This window comes from Diachasmimorpha longicaudata, chromosome 3, assembly GCF_034640455.1.
Source record: "Diachasmimorpha longicaudata isolate KC_UGA_2023 chromosome 3, iyDiaLong2, whole genome shotgun sequence".
NCBI classification, from domain to species: domain Eukaryota; kingdom Metazoa; phylum Arthropoda; class Insecta; order Hymenoptera; family Braconidae; genus Diachasmimorpha; species Diachasmimorpha longicaudata.
In genome coordinates this window covers 10422346-10439961 of record NC_087227.1, presented here as the reverse complement: position 1 = coordinate 10439961, position 17616 = coordinate 10422346, and the positions used below count along the sequence as shown (strand labels likewise).

Sequence of the window (17616 nt, the reverse complement as noted above, 5' to 3'; positions counted from 1 at the left end):
TTTCCTTCTCAGGTCACGGAGGGACGAGTTCAAGGAAAAGTACCTGAAAAGTTTGGTAATTTGGTTTGGTTTTTATCTCTCCGTGTACAGTGACTACGGGAGCCAATGCCGTAAAGTCAGGGATTCGAATGACTCTGGCGATACACGAAACTGGGTCGAAAGAGAGGAATTTCCAAATACTAAGCACCTGATTCTGCAACTGACGAATATTTATAGATGGCCTGGGATCTCGGGCAGTTGGTGTGTATTTATTCAACAAAATCGTTGTGGATATTTTCCTCTGTGTCTAATGAGATAACTTTTCTCTGTTGCAGGTGTGGGTATATATATATATGTATATATATTTTTTTTTATATACTTAAGGGAAGCCTCAGTGGGCCTGAAGTTTCTCTGTTGTAAACAAAGAACCGGGTACTTTCGTGTCATTCCTCTCCAATGCAAGTGTACGTAGGGTGCTCTTGTAAGGGTACTTGACCTATCTCCTCGCGGATTTGCCTCTGCGATTCCCTTCACAGAGGGATTTTTCGCTTTACAGTGGAAAAGATAGGGAAGAGAATTCTGTTGCCAACGGCCCAAGAGGTCTTTATCAAATGAATCGTAACGAAGGACAATGTCGATGACCGACGCAAAAGAATCAAGAACCGGCTAGTGATGGTAGCTGGTTTTGAAGCGATCAACAGAGCTAAACGCTCGGTAGTCAAGTCGGGCGCAGGTGGAGGACCAGATGGCAGGAGAGAGAAGGGGAGAGAGAGAACAGTAAATGCGGGAAGAATGGAAAAGAAGTTGCTATGACATTCTAAAGTGCAGTCATACCTTATTCTCCCGGACCTTCTCCGAGCGAATAACAGAATCGCTTGATTGATTAGCTGGGCTTTTGCAGTGCACTCACCTGGAACGCACTATTTCAATAATCAATTAGCGAGCAGGTGCTTCATTGATTGTTGCGGATAAAAAAATACCAAAAAACATGGTTCCGGCCGGGATCGAACTGGCGACCTTCTGCGTGTAAAGCAGACGTGATAACCGCTACACCACGGAACCATATGTCTTCATGGTCGATAGAAATTACTTTTGGTCGCGATCATGGAACACCAGGCTTTCAACCCTCCGGACCAGATTATGCCATAAGGGGGTGAGTGATTTTATAGTTAAAAAATTAGCAGACTCTTGTAATTGATTTACAGACTTGGTATTAGAGGAATGTGTTTCATGGTCGTTAACCGATTGTTGGTAGATTGCAGAAGGTCTTAGCAGGGATAGTAGGGTTGCCGACGGTTATAAAGTGGCTTCAACCCCCAAATTTACGGGGCAGTCCATTCGCGATTTGTCTAGAGCTCCAAGAATATTTTAAAACCGATTTTTTCGTTTTCGGCTTTTTTTTGAGTCGACGGCCTCCTACAGCCAAAAGCCTCCCATCCTAGTTTTCTACGTTCTACGTATTAATGTCTTACCAACAGACACGTCCACCGTCGTGGTTCATGCGCCACCGCTACTACATTGTGCGGTTGTAGCCACTCCATTCTCCATCGGTATTTTATTGGCTGTTGACTGTGAAGGTTCAATCGCATTGGCTTCGTCTTCATTGTTGCTAATTGGACGATTATTAATATTACAGCAATAATGATACTGTATGCCACACTCGCGGCTTAATGCATTTCTTGAATTATATTTGCCTGATCCATGAATCATTGATGATTGAGCTGATAGTATTCAGGGCATTTCTTGGACGAGTGAGATAAGCAGAGGAAACAATAGATTCTGGCAAAATCACATGGTGCAAAACAGATAGGAAGAGGGAAGGAAAGACTTCGAATGATATGTTATTTGTCATTTACCCGTGAATCCGTCTGGAGTCAATCCAAATAAGGAAGTTTGGACTGTTGTAATACAATGAAGAAAAATACATCAAAGCTAATCCTCAAGTGTTTTCATATAGTGCTTTCGTTAATAATACTAGTGAGTTATCTTTATAATTATTCCATGAAATAATTTGCCACTTCTACTTAAAAGTACCTCGTGTTAGGAGAATAATTGTTAATTTTGCGCATCCTAGGGCGCCGCAATCTACTTGTTCGTTTTCGCATGCCTGAAGAAATCTCAATTTTCCACGTATTCGCCGTATTTATATGATTATTCATCGAAACCGGTGCTCTTGCTACTGGTTGGGTCGGCGTTGGCAATTGCTGTATCGTTTTTCGGGATTATTTCAGTTTGTCAAGAATGGATTCGAGGCACGGTTATTGTAAGTGTTACCAATTATCAAAAGGCTGCTTTTTCAATTGATCGATAGAAATGCCAGAATGTTTTAATATTTTTTTCTTAAATTGGAATGTATGTTTTCAGTTCACACTGTTCATTCTGTATTTGTTGATATCGATGATTGCGCTTGTAACAACAGCATATTTCTTGTCCTCGTCTGTCGATGAAAAGATGCTCTCCAACTTGAGAATAGACATGGCCACCTATGAATCCAATAAAATGATAGTCGATAATCTACAAGTGCAGGTGAAATTTCGATATTCTTTGCTCCTCAATCGAAATACTGTAGACATCCAGTTTCGATATTCCCCGATTTTTTTTATTAATAAACTCTTAGTGCAGATGCTTTTTGAAAATATTAGTTGAAAGAAAATCATGCGGGATTACATGCTCAGTTATTTTAGAGACGAATATGTAGATATCTATTTTTTGCGAATAACTCTACATGAGAATATATTTATAGCTATCATGCTGTGGTATCAAAGATTTTACTGATTGGACAGAATTTCTGGACTACATCCCCGGTTCCTGTTGCCACTCGCCGGCCTTCTGCGATAGTTCGGAACTATCTAAGCTTCATTTGGCTGGCTGTTACACAGCTCTGAAAGATATTGTTGAATACTCCGTAACAATAATTTTTTTCGTCCTTGTAGGTCTCGCCGTAGTCGAGGTAAGATACCATCCAAGGTAAAATAGATAAAAGTAAAATTACAAAGCAAATATTGATCATAATTTACAAAAAATTGAATTCGTGTTCAGTGTAATTACTCCACATTGTGCGGTATATTTTCTCCTTATAAATTAATCGTTTCATTCATTCTGATAAATCCGACCGATAAGATAAAATCCTGCAAATCGTAAACGGCTTATGACTCATTACAAATGTTCTTCCGGTTTATTGCACTCTCCTCCGTAATCTCTCGATCTTCTAAATCCAGATTGGCTCTATCGTCACTTCCATATTTCTCGTGATCTGTCTAAAGCGAGAAAGAAAGGGAGGAAACGGTAATAGTGGGAGCGATTCAGTCCAACTACCGAGAATCCAGAATCCTCTGGGATACAATACAACGCCAAGTGTTATTGTAACGAGTCCTCAAGGAACAGCGGATAAGCCATTGGAGCCCATTTACATCAGACGCCCCATGGAGCGGCCCATTATGTTGGCCTACAGGAGCCCACATGAAAACTATCTTCATGGACCACCGCAATATCGCTTTGACAGTCGAAGGTAAATTAATCGAGAGTCTTCTATGCCAATTCAATCGACTGTTAAACCTACTCGAAAATCATTCACAAATTGCTAATTGCCGATTATTTAATTATTTCAGAATCAGTTTCACCAACAGTGAACGAGGGAAACGGACACCACATGTCTACGACTCTTCAAGATACTCGTGATGAAGAATCTCTTCGGCTGATTAAAAATGTAAGTTAAGACGAATCACTGCGACTTTTTCGCACTCATAATTACTTAACTTATTATTCAAGTATTTATATTACATACACTCCACAAAATTGCATATTGTTATTGAAGCACTAGCTGTCAGTATTATAAATTCATATGCAAGCGGTACAACTCTTTTGCTCTTAACTATCTCAAAATATATCCTAGATCATATTACCAAGCTGCATTCGATGTTAAATATATTTTATATTCATTGTTAATTGTTACACCGTGGAAGATTTTTATGTTAAATGATGATTGTTAATATTTGAAAAATAATTATATGCAGATATATTTTTCGGTGAGAGTTATCAGTAAAGTTTACCTTCTTGTTGAATAGATTTCACATCCGATATTTGAGTAATTCGTTTTTTCCAACTGAAAAAACGAATTACTCCTCCTCTCATTTCTCTCCCTCTTTCTTTACCGCCATCGCGAGACAGCATGCGAGCACGATACCAGCGACCTAGTATAGAGACATAATGGGTAGCGTAAAATACCAGGTGAGAGGAAGGTTAAATAAATACCTCGACGAAAGCGATTCCGATGCCAACGCCGATCAGGACGCGAGCATTGTTCTCCACCCTCAGCTTCAATTCCATGTAGCAACCTTCTGTATAAACCTCCGCGTTTGATTCAAGACACTGGGTGTTTTCTTCAGCACCTCTGCAGCACGAATAGGGTAAAACTGATGCATCTAGCACACCGGCTTCGATCCAATCTTTTGCCGAGTCGATGCCACAGCATTTGAGCTAAAAAAATTAAATATTCCGCGTGATCTATGTGAAGGTTGTCATGGAATAACTCATGTTCAATTATTGAAGAGAGAGTGGTAATAGTTTTTTGTATTATTCGAACCGAAACAAGCACAAAATCGATTGTGCATGACACAATATTTGCAAAGAATATCATCGCCATCAGCGGAGTCCGGAGACCATGTACTCACGCGCTCCTAGATCCCCTATCACATATGGCTTTTAACCTACTTTTGAAGCTTTTCATGCTTTTGCCTCCAAATAGAATCTTTATTTTTCACCGGTTTGTCCAATAAATATTTGTTTCCCGCCACCAAACGACATTACACATCGAAGAAGCAATCGATATGTAACATAACAATCCGTAAGAACATTACTAACTCCCGAAGATCGAACTGTATCAGTCAAAAAGCAGTTTCCCAATTTTTTTTTAATTCCACTAACCTTCATCTGCACATCGTCCCATGCTACTTTATCAGCCTGTGACTTCGTGTAGTTATTCATTGAATATCTCAGCGACTCCTTCATGACATCTGAAAAGCTGTTGCGGAACACCGCGGCAGCAATTCCAACCGCTAATTCGATGATGAAGATGATGAGCAGGGCTCCAGCGAACTAGCGAGCATTCAATTAATATGACATAAAATTATTAAGACATTGAGAAACTCACCGCCAAGAGAAGAACATAATTCTCCTTGATAGCACCGTAGCATCCCAAGAATGCTATAATGAACACAATAGCACCTGCGACAATTAGTACCACTGCTGGAGCCAAAATCTTTCCGTCCATAAAATGATTGAACTCTCCAACATCCGCCAGGACTATACCTCCAGCTGCTATAATGGCAACACCGGAAATCTTCAAAAGACACAAAACACCGTATGACAACTCCAGTTGATAATTTCCAAGGAATCAATTCTCCGTTTCTTACCGCGAAGATCAGATTAAAAATAAACAGAATGTATTTGATGGCGCTCATCCCACAAGTCTTCATGATGATCCTTATACCGATCAACAATTATTCAATAATTCAAAAGGTACGAATAGTGTGAGTGATATGGGAACACGACCGAATGATGGAGAACCGTCGGCACCAACAGTCGCGCACGTAATGCTCTCGCAAGCTCCTCAATCCTTGTGCAGTAGAAAAGCTAGTATGGTTTCGATCGAAATTCCGAGAATGTTCTACTGTTATTGGTTACACGTGGGCTCCAGAATATTGTCAACCATTTTTTTAATGGAAAAAAATGGGGGCAATAGAGGACGATAGTTATGAAGGAGTAAATCAATGGGTATCACTGGATCACGATGGATCGGAGTACAGAGTAATGAAGGATTAAGATGGTATGGAAATTGGAGTCGACCTGAAAGACCATGAGCTTTCGTCGAAAACCCCAACAGCCTAGCCCGCCTACGCTTCCACCATTTGCGCTATTAAATCCTCAAGGACAAACTCTTTATATTTCTGAGCTTATCGCCCTACGATTTCTCAAGTTCCACACTCACAAAAGCCGAGAAATATAATCCGTCCAGTGAATTATTATTAATCTGGAAGACCTGTGAGAGCATCTGCGATGAACCTTCTTGACTGCTGATGAACAGCCGCTGAATTGCTTCTTGTTGATGAATCCAATAAGCTCAACCATCATCAACCATAAGTCAAAACACAATGTGATTAATCACTCCCATCCATCCATTATTTGGATTGCAGTTTCGATTAGTTCGAGATTATTTTTGCATGACCACAGCCATTAAGTAATGAAAGGATGGATGTAACTGCGCCCAGCATACGTTCATTTAAGGTAATCCTTCTCAATTTCGACTCGGCAAAGCAGATGGTCGTTGAGTGGAAAATATTAAATGATATCGTGTTTTCAACAGATGAGTGTAACGTAGATAATTCAATTTCCAGCGACACTCATTCTGTATTTGGTCAGAGAAAATAAAAATTACATTCATGATTATCTGTCATGAAAGGGAAAATAAAGATACACAATCATTAGAACTATTCCCATTTATTTATTTTTCAAAAGCTGTATATTCTCCAAAATATAATTCCCTACAAACCGAAATTATTTCCATACAGTAAAATCAAGAAATAATTGTAAAATATGTACAATCATTAAGTACCATAGATATCCGTGACAAACAGTCATAAACATTTATAAAATTACTAGTGTCTCATGAGACATTTAAATAATTACAAAAAATGGACAAAGTTGGTTATTATAAATACTAAGTATTCAAAGAATATATAACTTAAGTAATTAATTTTCTTTGGATCTTGCCTATGCGCTTGATGACGATGATATATATCTGAGATGAGAGAATTCATTCAGCCTTGTTGACCAAAAAATGTCATGACTACTGACAGTAGAAGCATGCCAATGGTATGAGACATAGTTGTAGCTGATGAACCTGGCAGTTTTCCGGTTGGGGACCTGCGAGAAAAAATCGACAGTAGATCGAAACCACTTCGGGACAGATAAAAATTGTGCTCCTTCTACGTGATCCATTTACAAAGCATGAAAAATGATAAATAGCTTATCTACAACACCTCAAGCCCTTTACATAGTGAAATGCTTTGTTCACTGCTCTGGGGCGTGAGATTACAGGGTGAAGTGAAATAATGAATTCGTGTTCGTGTACGAAATTACCCTTCGAATCGAAGAAAAAAATGGTAAGCGTGTGGGCGATTAAACGGTGATTTATTTAATTAAACCTAATGAACTGGAACCGCATCTGACATAATAATATACTAAACTGCCACAAGACTTGACATGGAATATTTGGATCGGTTTGACCGCCGTCACATTCAGCATATGATTGACCATATCTCCAGAAATTTTCAACTTTTTATTAGCACTTAACAAGATGGAATGTGCAATTTAAATAGATCTTCCGAAGAAATCGGGCTTTAGAAATGTGATATATAAAAAAATGTGATTGTTTAAAGACACACATAACACCCTTAAAGCAACACAGCAACAAACAAAATCCTCCTAAGCTGCTAGCATAATTTATTTTCAGCTTCAATAAAAATAATTCTTAAAAGCGTACAGTGATTCATTACTATGACTGATAAAACTATAAAAAACAGAACATTATTGCACAGTTTTTATCGATTATAAATGCCGCTGTTTAGCTTTCTGGGAATTGTACAGGATCGAAACAAACAATTTGAAGAGAAAAAATATATCACACAAACAATTCCATCAACAGTAATACTATCGTCATTTGGGAGGAATAATGTAATCCAGGACAGAGAGCGTGTGCTTATGATTAAGGCAACAGTGGAGGGAAAATTCAGGAAGGACTCGTCAACCTACATGATACCGATAACACCGCATCCTACACGATCACCAGCATTGCCAGTGGTTTTTGATCCTTGGTCTTCATTCTTCCCCAAGTCATCAACACCACTGTGAACAACGACACCACGTCCAATGATACTGTGAGGTCCACTCAAGGAGATGACTTTATCAACGATGTGGATGGTAGCTACACTCTGGTCATTGGCTTCAATATTTCCAAGATCTCCAATGTGCCTTTCAGTGTCCGTAGGAGCTCCGTGAGTTTTCTGTGATAGTAAAAAGTGAGGAATCAAATGGCCTGTGAGACTGATAAGCTCAAAATATCAATGACTTTGATTATACGATGGTAGATAAACAGACAACGTCGATGTTGACTACGGTAATGATTCTACGTACATTCTCGGGATTGAAGTGGGCACCAAATGATGTGCAGTTCTGAGTGAGGTCTCCCTTCTCGTGGATATGGAATCCATGCTTGCCAGGTTTCAATCCAGTAATTGTTCCAGTCACAGTGACAGGTCCATTAGGCTTATCCTGCATGAACTTGATCGTGCCGTTCGCCGTTGATTGTGAATTATGGGGCATAATCCTTACCACGGCTTGAATTTGCTGAATAGAGTACAAATTGTAATCATTAGGTATACCCTCCCCTACTTGGAATCGATCGGTACTTTTTGGGGGTTGATTTGGGTGTGGGCTCATAATTTTTTCGACGCATGTAAAAAAATTATTGAAGTCTTACCTGTGCAGCAGCGACTGAGGCGATCACCAAGATGAGGGCAATGACTTTCATGTTTGTAATCTAGTTTCTGTGATAAAAAATAGATGTCCAATAAGATCGATATATTTATTATTATCGCGAAAAGAATATTCGCGTGAGGGACAACGGGTCATCACTCATTTTGCGTGGTTATGGGTCGTGCGGATATTGAATTCTGTGTTATTATGAGCTCAACTCATGCTGAGAGCAATGATCGACTTTTACCTCGAGTTCCGAGGTTCGCTGCCCGTTTATTAGGGCCTGTTAATGAATCCTAAATAATCTAAGTGGAGAGAGTCTCTCGCTTTCATTTAATTTTTGGTTGACAATGGGAATTCATTTTTGCAATACATGCAACTTTCTGTTCATACTGAGGGATTATTGAAAGCATGAGCGTGATATGAGTCATACGAATGCTTGACGTTTTTTCACTGAATAAAACACACGTCTATCAGTCTATCTTCCCGCATGGTTTTGAATGGCTTATCACTCGCAAATGAAGGGCATATTATATTTTTGAGCGATTGTTGAACATAGTTTTGACGAACAGAAAAAAAACGAGAGCAGAATTATCGGAAAATTTTATTGCGCATTTGAATCTCCGTGCGTCAACCTCGTCGACATTTTATCGATCCTATGTGTCCTCTGGAAATGTCCTGTATGCCTGGCTGACCAGGGTACGGGCTTATGCGAACAGTTCATTATGTAATGTCCTTCTACCCTAATTGACAGTTGGTAAACGAAGGGAATAACGAGACTAAGGATATTTTTTTCTTCAGCAGGAAAAAATTCAATCGTTTAGTGTGGCCTTGCAATCGAACGATTAAAATCAAGTGGAAGTTTATTTTCATGCTATGAAATAACTTTTCCTCTTGATTTTCCTTATCGTCTAAAAAACAGTAGAGGGGAATCACAGTTTGATAATTAATCTTTCCTTAGTTTACCTCCTGTGATCAACTCTTTTAAAGAAAAATAAATATATAATTCCCAAGAATCGCTACATAATTTCGAATTCAGAAAAACTTTCCAAAAATCACCACACAACACACTTTTAAAGTTCGGACATGGCCTACTGCCCCTCCCCACATATTAAAAATAAAAAAATCTCAAGCGACTCAATAGAAAGTCAGAATAAATTCGAACTCTGTTATCTCGTCAAAATTGAATTCTAAGTGTTCAATACTCGTCTAGTCTATGATGATTCGAAGAGTAATTAAATTTTGGCGCAAGTCAGTGTTTATCACTTGAAAATATTCCCTCCGTAAAGATAGCGAGCAATTCGACCAATAAAAAACCGATCAAAGAATTAGAAAAAAAACGTTAAAATCCCACCTGCGTCTAAACTGCTGTTACCGCAATGCAACGTATAATATGTCAATGAGGACCGGCCACAGATGACAAGGAAAAAAAAACAATTGTGAAAGTGAAATGAAACCTACCGGTTTGACAGGCACTGAGTACAAGACTGGCTATGGATGCTGGAGCGAAAATGATCAGCTTATATTCGGTTGCCGGAGGCAGTCCGGCGACCCCGCGTCATTCTCCCCTCCAAACCCTTTTATTTACCATTAACTATAACATAATTCCATTGCCGGGACACTTTATGCCTAGAATGATCTACCCCCAACGATTTAAATAATCAAAATTGATCATGCAGAGGGCACGTGATGAGCACCAATCATCCACGGTGATGGACTAAATGCCCTTAGAGAGGACTTCAGTACTTTCCACTAGCCAATGTGCATGGAAATAAACCTTATCCATCTCAACCCCACCCTCCAATCAAAGACGTATGGTAAACGTTAAGTGCTCAACGAAATTGCACTCGCTCAACTAGAGATTCCACTTGCATATACGCAACTCAGAATTTCGTATCGTCCTCTGACCTTGGAATCGACATAAAGTAAAAGTGACGCAGTAACGCAGAAAAATGCCTGATTATCCCAAGCAGTTGAAGTGAATTTCAACAATACATAATTACCTTGTTGACATGCAATATTAATTACACACGAAACAATATGGAGAACAAATAGAAAACTCGACTATGATGAGTATTGAATGGGTTGTGTCACTAGTGCTCGTAATTAACCGAAGAAATTATTCACTCGGCTGCATTTTTATGTCATACAGGGAAGGGGGAGTTATCTCAGAATTATTCAAGACTGTCAAGTGCAGAAATAATCAGGATGGCTTAATTATAGCGCTAGTCGAGTGTAATTAATCATGAACTGTCAGTATAAATATGCGAGGATCAGAGAAAACTTTAATTGGTGACATTGATGCTGTGATTCCAGAAAATCACTTGAGAGCGAAAATATTATTATGAAAAAATATTTTTGTAACCATCTAATTGAGTCCGATTAACTCAAGGACGTGGAATATATTTATTTTTTGAGTTCAGGACGATAAAAAAAATCACGATCAAGTGAAGGATTCTCAAGGAAAACGTAAAATCGTAAAGTTAATTGAGTGAAATAAAATTGCAAGAACCTTCTGGTTTTTTTTCCTTGAGATTTACAATGACCATAATGATCAGGGCAGGTCACCAATTGCGTTGATCAAACTGTGTAAATCATGGTATGAATGAAATGAAATTAAATAACAGTAAAATATATAATTTACCGTCCGGTGTCAGCAGTTGTGCGCGTGTTGGAACGTAACTGAGTGGTCTTTGCTGAATCTAAAGATACGGCGGCATTGACTTTGTGGGTGTAACATGAACATAGGAAGAACTATGCCTGTGTGAATATCTCGCCCCACCTCTTTTCCAGCTTTTTTTTTCTTTTCCCTTTCATTGGATGAATCCAAGGCATTTAAGAGTGATTATGAGACCTACACATGATGGATGAGAATGTGGTAGTTGAACCACATGGGAGGTTTAGGTGGGTAGGACAATATGTAATACATAAAGGAAGCTATCAGGTCTGCTGCTCTTTTTTTAACATTTGCGGGTCAGGCGATGTTCTAATTTTGCTAATTGGAAGCGTGGCTTGTTATCAACGACTAATGAAAAATGAAAACGAATGTTCACGTGAAATGGCAGACGACGACTGGAGAACAATACTGTGAGTATATACCACCGGTGTGTTGCAATATTTAATGTTACATCTGTTTATCAATTACTCGATACAATCTTACACCAATTTATTTTTTATTATAAATTTATCACACCGCAGACCTATCGTTGATTCAGGAAGAGAGACTGGAGTGTTAAACTTCTTCGGTACTGAGAACGAATAGTTAGTGCAAAAAAAAATATTCCTCGGTTGTGCTGCACACACGTCAAACTTCAAAAATCACTCAAACCCAATTTTTTTCTTATTTTGGAAACATCACGCAAAAAGTAATGTATTTATCTATTTTTTGCGAAAGAGGAGAACCTCTTTCGGTTAACAAGTCTATTTTGCTGTATGTGATAATTTTATAATGAGGCCGTTGTCAAGGATAAGAATTGAAATGAAGGAATAAACTCAGGCGGTTAGAACCACCATTAAAAATATTCGAAGCAGAAATTTTGACCTACAAATATGTACAATGAGATTAGACATCCGTGACCGGAAAGAATTCCGTCATTTTTATCGCGGGCTCCACCACAACGGGGAACATTGTTTATTAAAAAATATTATTTCCTCACCATGTTCAGACTCTCTTTTTCGGTAAAAACAGGAATTGAAATAGGACTGCACCTCGTTGCGATCTTTTAACATTTTCTTCTCAGTTATATTCGCGAAAAGAAGTCTGCATTGCGTTATTTCTGAAATTGTTTGTTGATGATAGCGAATATCTCGAGGTTTAACCACCAATTTCAATCAATTTCGTGTTCAGACGTAACGGCAAACCCATTCAACCGCATTTTTTTTTACCCTACAGCACTGATGCTATAAAATAATTCTCTAATCAATGTGTCTACAATTTTGCATCTTACAGAAACAATTATCAGTAATTGATGATTCCGGTAGTGAATGGTAAATGAAGATTGATTGGTTCCGCGGTAAAAAATCCTCATTCCAAATAAATTTATATAAAAAAAAAATTCCTCATCTAGCTGTACATATTCATTCCCAATTAGACTTGTAAATAATTACTGTGCATGTACTCATCATAGATTAGAGGTTCTATTGAAAAAATATATTTCGTCGAATCTTTTGGACATTTTGCATTATTAAGTGATTGTGAGTGAAGAGCTCCAAGTGGTCAAGTACAATTATTAGATTAGACAATAAAACGTTGCAATTACGTCGTAGGAGAGGACCTTGACTTGATTTCCTTATTCCTGATATGGAAAAATCGCGGTAAAAAATATATCAACTCTAAAATACATGACTCAGAAAAAAAGATTTACCATTCTCCACGTAATGAATAGTCTCCTGGTATAATCACACATTTTCTGATATAATATCTATCAATCAAAAACTGCCAACATTCAAGTGGGGGCACAAATCGCGTTTCGAGTGATGCGAATGAACTGAATGATTCACGTTTGTCATCCAGTCTAACGCAATAATGCACCAATCGCCATTTATCTCATTTATTAACTGGTCTGGATTGACACTGAAAAGATATCACGTACTGCCAGACCAGATAAATGAAATTCTGGTTAAATTAGTCGTAGAGACGATGCACAAGGTCAATAACCATCGGCTTTCGAAGGTCAAGGTAAAGAATAGACTGGTGACTACTCCCTATGACCCTTCCACGAGGCGAAAATTACTTTTTCACACTCGTTATGAAATTTATTATTTTTCCCACGAGTGGGTTTGTGTCAGTGGTATCCAGGAAGCATCCGTGTTGAATGGCATTGGTAAATTTCACGTAAGAGTTTAAGTTGTGTAAAATTAGAACCAATGACCATTCATGGCTACATTGACATAAAACAATATCGAAGGACAGCTTCTTTTCGGTTGATTACTAACAGTGGTCACTTTATAATCCCTGAGATTGTTTTGGATGACGTTCAAGGTATTTATGGAGAATTCTGTTTGCATATCGAATAATGAATTGGTGAAATATTTAATGTGTTTTTTTGTGACATAACGATTAGAAATAAATGTTGAGTTATCAACCGATTGTCAGGCAGATCAGGCAGGTGAGTATTGAAAAAACCAATACATTGAAAATAATCATGTTGTTGTGCCCAGGTTCAGGCTGTTGCTTCAACTTTGCGAGCTTCACTACTGTGTTTTACTGCTCCAACTTCAAATGTCTAACTAAGCTACTTAGTGTCAACATTCCAACAGCACACACTTTCGCAATTTTCAGCTTCCACATCACTGAACGACTGCTGTGTTCATGATAAACAACAAATGTTATTCAAACGGAAACTGCCCTGAGGCACTATTTTGCTTTCACCTGCTCCACATGCACTATTTTAGAAGTGACCAGTCAAAAAATCACATCTGAGAACAAGAAAAGCCATAAATATTGCACAAATTCTAGATCAACGCATGTCACGAAACAAACATTTGAAATTCCACTGGTCGTTCATAAGTTGTATAGAACTTGCTGGAGTGATTTAAAAAAATGCAGATCCTTTCACCGATGGTATCCTCAATTGATTATGCTTCCAACAATCACTCAGTCGTTACTACTTGTTGGAAAAACGACAAATATCAAACAAAAAAAGGATCTTTACCTTCAACTGAACGGCCTCATCGCATCATCACCATCAAGGTTTTCTATGTATTCTAAGTATTTGTTCATCATATATTTGCTAAATCTCTTCATCTCCAACATACCGGTGAACAAAAAAACGTTCTCCTAACTTTCAAGACGAACGTACATATGACGTAATCAATAAATACCGGGTGGAAGGTAAAACGTACGGTTTTATATTACTGACTTCCACTCCCGGGTGATCCTCAATCGTTACGAAGCGAAATTTTCTTCTCATTCTGCACTGAGATTGCCACAGTTGCGGACCCTACCTCATTCAGTGTGAATAGAAACGCGAGAACTTGAATCCCTTTACTGTCATTCATTTAAAGAACAGCATCAGCCAACTCGCCTGATCTTCTTCGATTAATCATCTTGATTTTTCAATTGAATTGAGTTTGATTGGATAAGTTGTGATATAGCTGAAGAATTATACGACCATGCTGATGAAACTGGCTCTGCTGATGGGGGTGTGCATGGTGGGCCTCAATGGAGTTCCTGTTGAGAACGAAATGCCCACCAGCAGTGACAGAACCCTTTATATAAGGAGTCTTCCTGGATATCCTGGTGTCAGGAGTGATCTTTATGAAGTTTATATGGAGCCTTATTATTTTGTAAGTAAGATTCATCACATAATTATGGAGGAGGGTGAAAGGATCTAGGGGTAGTCTACTGTTTTCGAAGTTTTCCATTCATTGCGATACTCCCGGTGAAAATTATTGAATATATTTCTTAATAATTTCCTGTTTCAGGGGGAAAGCATTGGAATTGTTTGAATTTTAATTTAAATTTTTAAATAAAAATGAGAGTTTTGGAATCACAAAGTTATTGCGAACTATTTAAATTTATTCAGTGATGTCAAATAGAAGTAGAATCCCCCTGAGTCAAATTTTTTGAATCATTTTTTGCGATTTTCAAAGGTAATGATTCATTTGATTTAATAGCGCAAAAAACAACTTTTAATATGGAACTCATGAAGCAATAATTGTATACCTCTTTTATATCGGTCATTGCATCAATGCTAGGTTGGCCGAGCGGTCTAAGGCGCCAGATTTAAGCTCTGGTTCCCGAATGGGAGCGTGGGTTCGAACCCCACACTTAGCAAATTGTTTTTTTTTTTGTATCTTCGGAAAAATTTTCTCACATAATATATGAGTTGATTAGACAATCAGTTGACAACTGATCCTTATCGTCTTGATTTTTATTGACTTCCCAGGCGATAGGAACAAAAGCAATGGTCGAAGTAAAGGCGTACAATGAGAATGGGATGCCAGTAGAAGGTCCTATGGGAGTCCTCACTCTGGAACAATATCCAGAAGGAGTCAGGATCAACGGAAGTATCATGGGGCTCAGTGAGGGACAACATGGCTTCCATGTTCATGAGAAGGGAGACATCAGCAAGGGATGCATGTCGGCTGGAGCTCATTATAATCCCTATATGGTAGGTTAAATAGTTTGAAGTAATCACTAGTGCATTAGTTGAAAGGAACTGCATAAATTCAAGTTGGAGAACGTTCACTTTATTTTTAATAAATTTGGGAATTCACAGGAATACAAAAATATTGGGGTGAATATTTTTTTAGGGCATCAGCTTTGCGGAATAATCGACAAGTCTCATTCTGAACTTTTAAACTAAATTGCAATTTCAGACACCTCATGGATCACCAATGGATCCCCTCCGTCATGTTGGTGATCTTGGTAATATCGAGGCTGGTGCCGATGGTACAGCACAGATCGACATAATGGATCATTATTTAACATTAACCGGTGTACGTGGGGCAATTGGACGCACAATCGTAGTCCATGAGAAACCAGACGACCTTGGTAGAGGTAATACCGAGGACAGCATGAAAACTGGATCAGCGGGCGCTAGGCTTGCGTGTGGAATCATTGGTTTCGTTTGAGCCAATCATTAATTTTTTCACGGGGACTTAATTTCTTTTTCTCTGTAAAAATACTGTAATAATGAAATAAACTTCAAATAACTTCAGTGTCGGAAATGATGTCATTTCCTCACCTGACGATTCTCAAACCCTTTTATTGATTCACTATTGGTTGCAGCATGATTGGTTTACTGGAGGAATCCCGGAAGTAGATGGTACGGGGGGAGAGAATTTCGAATTTATCTTGTTTGAAAGTCGTATGGGGGAGTCAATACCAAAAGAGTCAGTGACTGAGTCTTACCATATGCGAAATTGATGGTGATTTCAAACGGGTGGGGCTCAGCCAATGATTGTCTTCGCATGACGTACCTGATAGTCATTGCGGAGTTGCGTTTGGTCTAATGAAAAAATTCATTAGTGCCATAATTTACTAGTTGATTAGACACCGGTGATACATGAACGTGATCCCCCGGGGGATTTTCACATGTCTCCATTGGCAGTATCATCATCTCCTCAATGGCCTGTCGCACTTTTATTACGACTTCGGGCGGCGAGCGCCTTCTTATTCCTGGCGCATCCGGTCGATGCTGAAGTGGCTCACATTGCTGTTGTTGTTGCTCAGGTTCTTCTACTGGTACCCTGAAGGTATGCGGCTGGACATGAACTAGCGGACGTTGAACCCCAACAGTTAAGTATAGTAAAAGAGTGGAAAAATGTGTATGAAAAAAAAGGTGTGTATTTGAAAGAGTAGGTTTTGTATCGATTGGTGGGGATTCAAAGGGAACGTGAGCACGCAAACTGATTTAACAGTTGGTGGAATAACTAAAATTAGAATTTACACTGTTGTTGTATAAAGTACAGAGTGAAGGTCTTGAGATGCTCGAGGTTATTGAGAGTAGTTGGAAATAATTTTTTATCCTTTTCTTTTACTACCTTGTACATCCTCAATCTCGAAAGCATCTGATATGTCATCCAGGTCATTGAGGTCGGGGCTAGGATGAATACAACCTCCTACGTATGTCAAGAAATCCACTACAAACCTCTTAGATGCTCTCCACATAATAATTCGTGCAAAAACATTTTGTGAAATTTGAAAATATCGGTTAGTCTTTATCGTCAAGTTTTTTTTTGAGCCTGATCATCGTCAAATTTTGTACACTGGAAATTTGAGTATTTTTACTTTCTATCAAATGACGTTCGCCAGATGTGGCCCAGACTGAATTGAGGCGTGATTGCCGGGAAGGGTCGTAATGGCTCATCGAGAATGGAATAAAAAAATTGAGATATTTTTTAGAAATTGTTTCTGGCGGAGTTTATTTCAATTTTATTGTGGATTTTCCTGCGAAAATGAATGACTTTGATTTCTCACATACAATATTCCTCGACCACTCAATTTTGAGCTGCAAAATTTATTTTGCTTTCAACTTTCAAAAGAAGTTCTGTAAGAATAATTGGAAAGTCATTCAGCAATATTTTTTTAACTCTCGTGGAATAATTATTTTTAATATATTAAATTTGCATATCAAAACACCGAAATCATAACCTCAA

At 38.4% G+C, this 17616-nt stretch overlaps 4 protein-coding genes, 1 long non-coding RNA gene and 2 other non-coding genes across 9 annotated transcripts in view; 3 read left to right on the top strand and 4 right to left on the bottom strand.

The window, feature by feature from the left end:
* LOC135160715 (CD63 antigen-like) overlaps positions 1-14219 on the top strand; it is a 40885-nt gene extending 26666 nt beyond the window's left edge. Inside the window, exons 7-15 of one of the 3 annotated variants that reach the window (XM_064117579.1) lie at positions 13-240; positions 315-1132; positions 1235-1956; positions 2054-2242; positions 2344-2505; positions 2723-2929; positions 3198-3487; positions 3588-3685; positions 10191-14219. In XM_064117579.1, the coding sequence (XP_063973649.1) occupies positions 1891-1956; positions 2054-2242; positions 2344-2505; positions 2723-2929; positions 3198-3487; positions 3588-3657 (984 nt within the window). In that variant the 5' untranslated portion in view covers positions 13-240; positions 315-1132; positions 1235-1890 and the 3' untranslated portion in view covers positions 3658-3685; positions 10191-14219. Of the gene's footprint in view, positions 1-12; positions 241-314; positions 1133-1234; positions 1957-2053; positions 2243-2343; positions 2506-2722; positions 2930-3197; positions 3488-3587; positions 4002-10190 lie in introns of those variants that run through there. The other 2 variants (XM_064117578.1, XM_064117577.1) reach the window with 2 other exon arrangements.
* On the bottom strand, positions 969-1041 carry Trnav-uac (transfer RNA valine (anticodon UAC)). Its single transcript has one exon. It is a non-coding gene; the product is annotated as a tRNA-Val (tRNA).
* LOC135160722 (CD63 antigen) lies at positions 2324-6050 on the bottom strand. The gene is made up of 6 exons (XM_064117587.1): positions 5391-6050; positions 5129-5317; positions 4903-5073; positions 4231-4455; positions 4029-4169; positions 2324-2462 (listed from the first exon to the last, which is right to left on the bottom strand). Exons 1-5 carry the CDS (start codon positions 5451-5453, stop codon positions 4107-4109), a joined length of 711 nt encoding a protein of 236 aa, XP_063973657.1. The 5' UTR covers positions 5454-6050; the 3' UTR covers positions 2324-2462; positions 4029-4106.
* LOC135160724 (superoxide dismutase [Cu-Zn]-like) lies at positions 6459-10112 on the bottom strand. The gene is made up of 5 exons (XM_064117589.1): positions 9973-10112; positions 8516-8582; positions 8170-8382; positions 7789-8039; positions 6459-6900 (listed from the first exon to the last, which is right to left on the bottom strand). The coding sequence occupies exons 2-5, from the start codon at positions 8564-8566 to the stop codon at positions 6795-6797; spliced, it is 621 nt and encodes a 206-aa protein (XP_063973659.1). The 5' UTR covers positions 8567-8582; positions 9973-10112; the 3' UTR covers positions 6459-6794.
* Positions 14220-14433: 214 nt separating the features above from the next.
* LOC135160723 (superoxide dismutase [Cu-Zn]-like) lies at positions 14434-16175 on the top strand. Its single transcript, XM_064117588.1, has 3 exons — positions 14434-14799; positions 15402-15626; positions 15835-16175. The coding sequence occupies exons 1-3, from the start codon at positions 14626-14628 to the stop codon at positions 16087-16089; spliced, it is 654 nt and encodes a 217-aa protein (XP_063973658.1). The 5' UTR covers positions 14434-14625; the 3' UTR covers positions 16090-16175.
* Trnal-uaa (transfer RNA leucine (anticodon UAA)) lies at positions 15206-15289 on the top strand. The gene has a single exon. It is a non-coding gene; the product is annotated as a tRNA-Leu (tRNA).
* Positions 15402-17559, bottom strand: LOC135160729 (uncharacterized). Its single transcript, XR_010298617.1, has 4 exons — positions 17002-17559; positions 16370-16732; positions 16203-16259; positions 15402-16131 (listed from the first exon to the last, which is right to left on the bottom strand). It is a non-coding gene; the product is annotated as an uncharacterized LOC135160729 (long non-coding RNA).
* Between the last annotated feature and the right edge of the window lie 57 nt (positions 17560-17616).

Excerpts from the sequence above, each read along its gene's own strand:
- LOC135160722 (XM_064117587.1), bottom strand. The coding sequence starts at position 5,453 with ATGAAGACTTGTGGGATGAGCGCCATCAAATACATTCTGTTTATTTTT. Across the intron at positions 5,318-5,390 it reads TTTTTAATCTGATCTTCGCG|ATTTCCGGTGTTGCCATTAT; the intron begins GTAAGAAACGGA and ends TGTCTTTTGAAG. Across the intron at positions 4,456-4,902 it reads GGGACGATGTGCAGATGAAG|CTCAAATGCTGTGGCATCGA; the intron begins GTTAGTGGAATT and ends TAATTTTTTTAG.
- LOC135160724 (XM_064117589.1), bottom strand. The coding sequence starts at position 8,566 with ATGAAAGTCATTGCCCTCATCTTGGTGATCGCCTCAGTCGCTGCTGCA. Across the intron at positions 8,383-8,515 it reads CCTCAGTCGCTGCTGCACAG|CAAATTCAAGCCGTGGTAAG; the intron begins GTAAGACTTCAA and ends TACTCTATTCAG. Across the intron at positions 6,901-7,788 it reads TGCGGTGTTATCGGTATCAT|GTCCCCAACCGGAAAACTGC; the intron begins GTAGGTTGACGA and ends TTTTTCTCGCAG.
- LOC135160723 (XM_064117588.1), top strand. The coding sequence starts at position 14,626 with ATGCTGATGAAACTGGCTCTGCTGATGGGGGTGTGCATGGTGGGCCTC. Across the intron at positions 14,800-15,401 it reads ATATGGAGCCTTATTATTTT|GCGATAGGAACAAAAGCAAT; the intron begins GTAAGTAAGATT and ends TTGACTTCCCAG. Across the intron at positions 15,627-15,834 it reads CTCATTATAATCCCTATATG|ACACCTCATGGATCACCAAT; the intron begins GTAGGTTAAATA and ends TTGCAATTTCAG.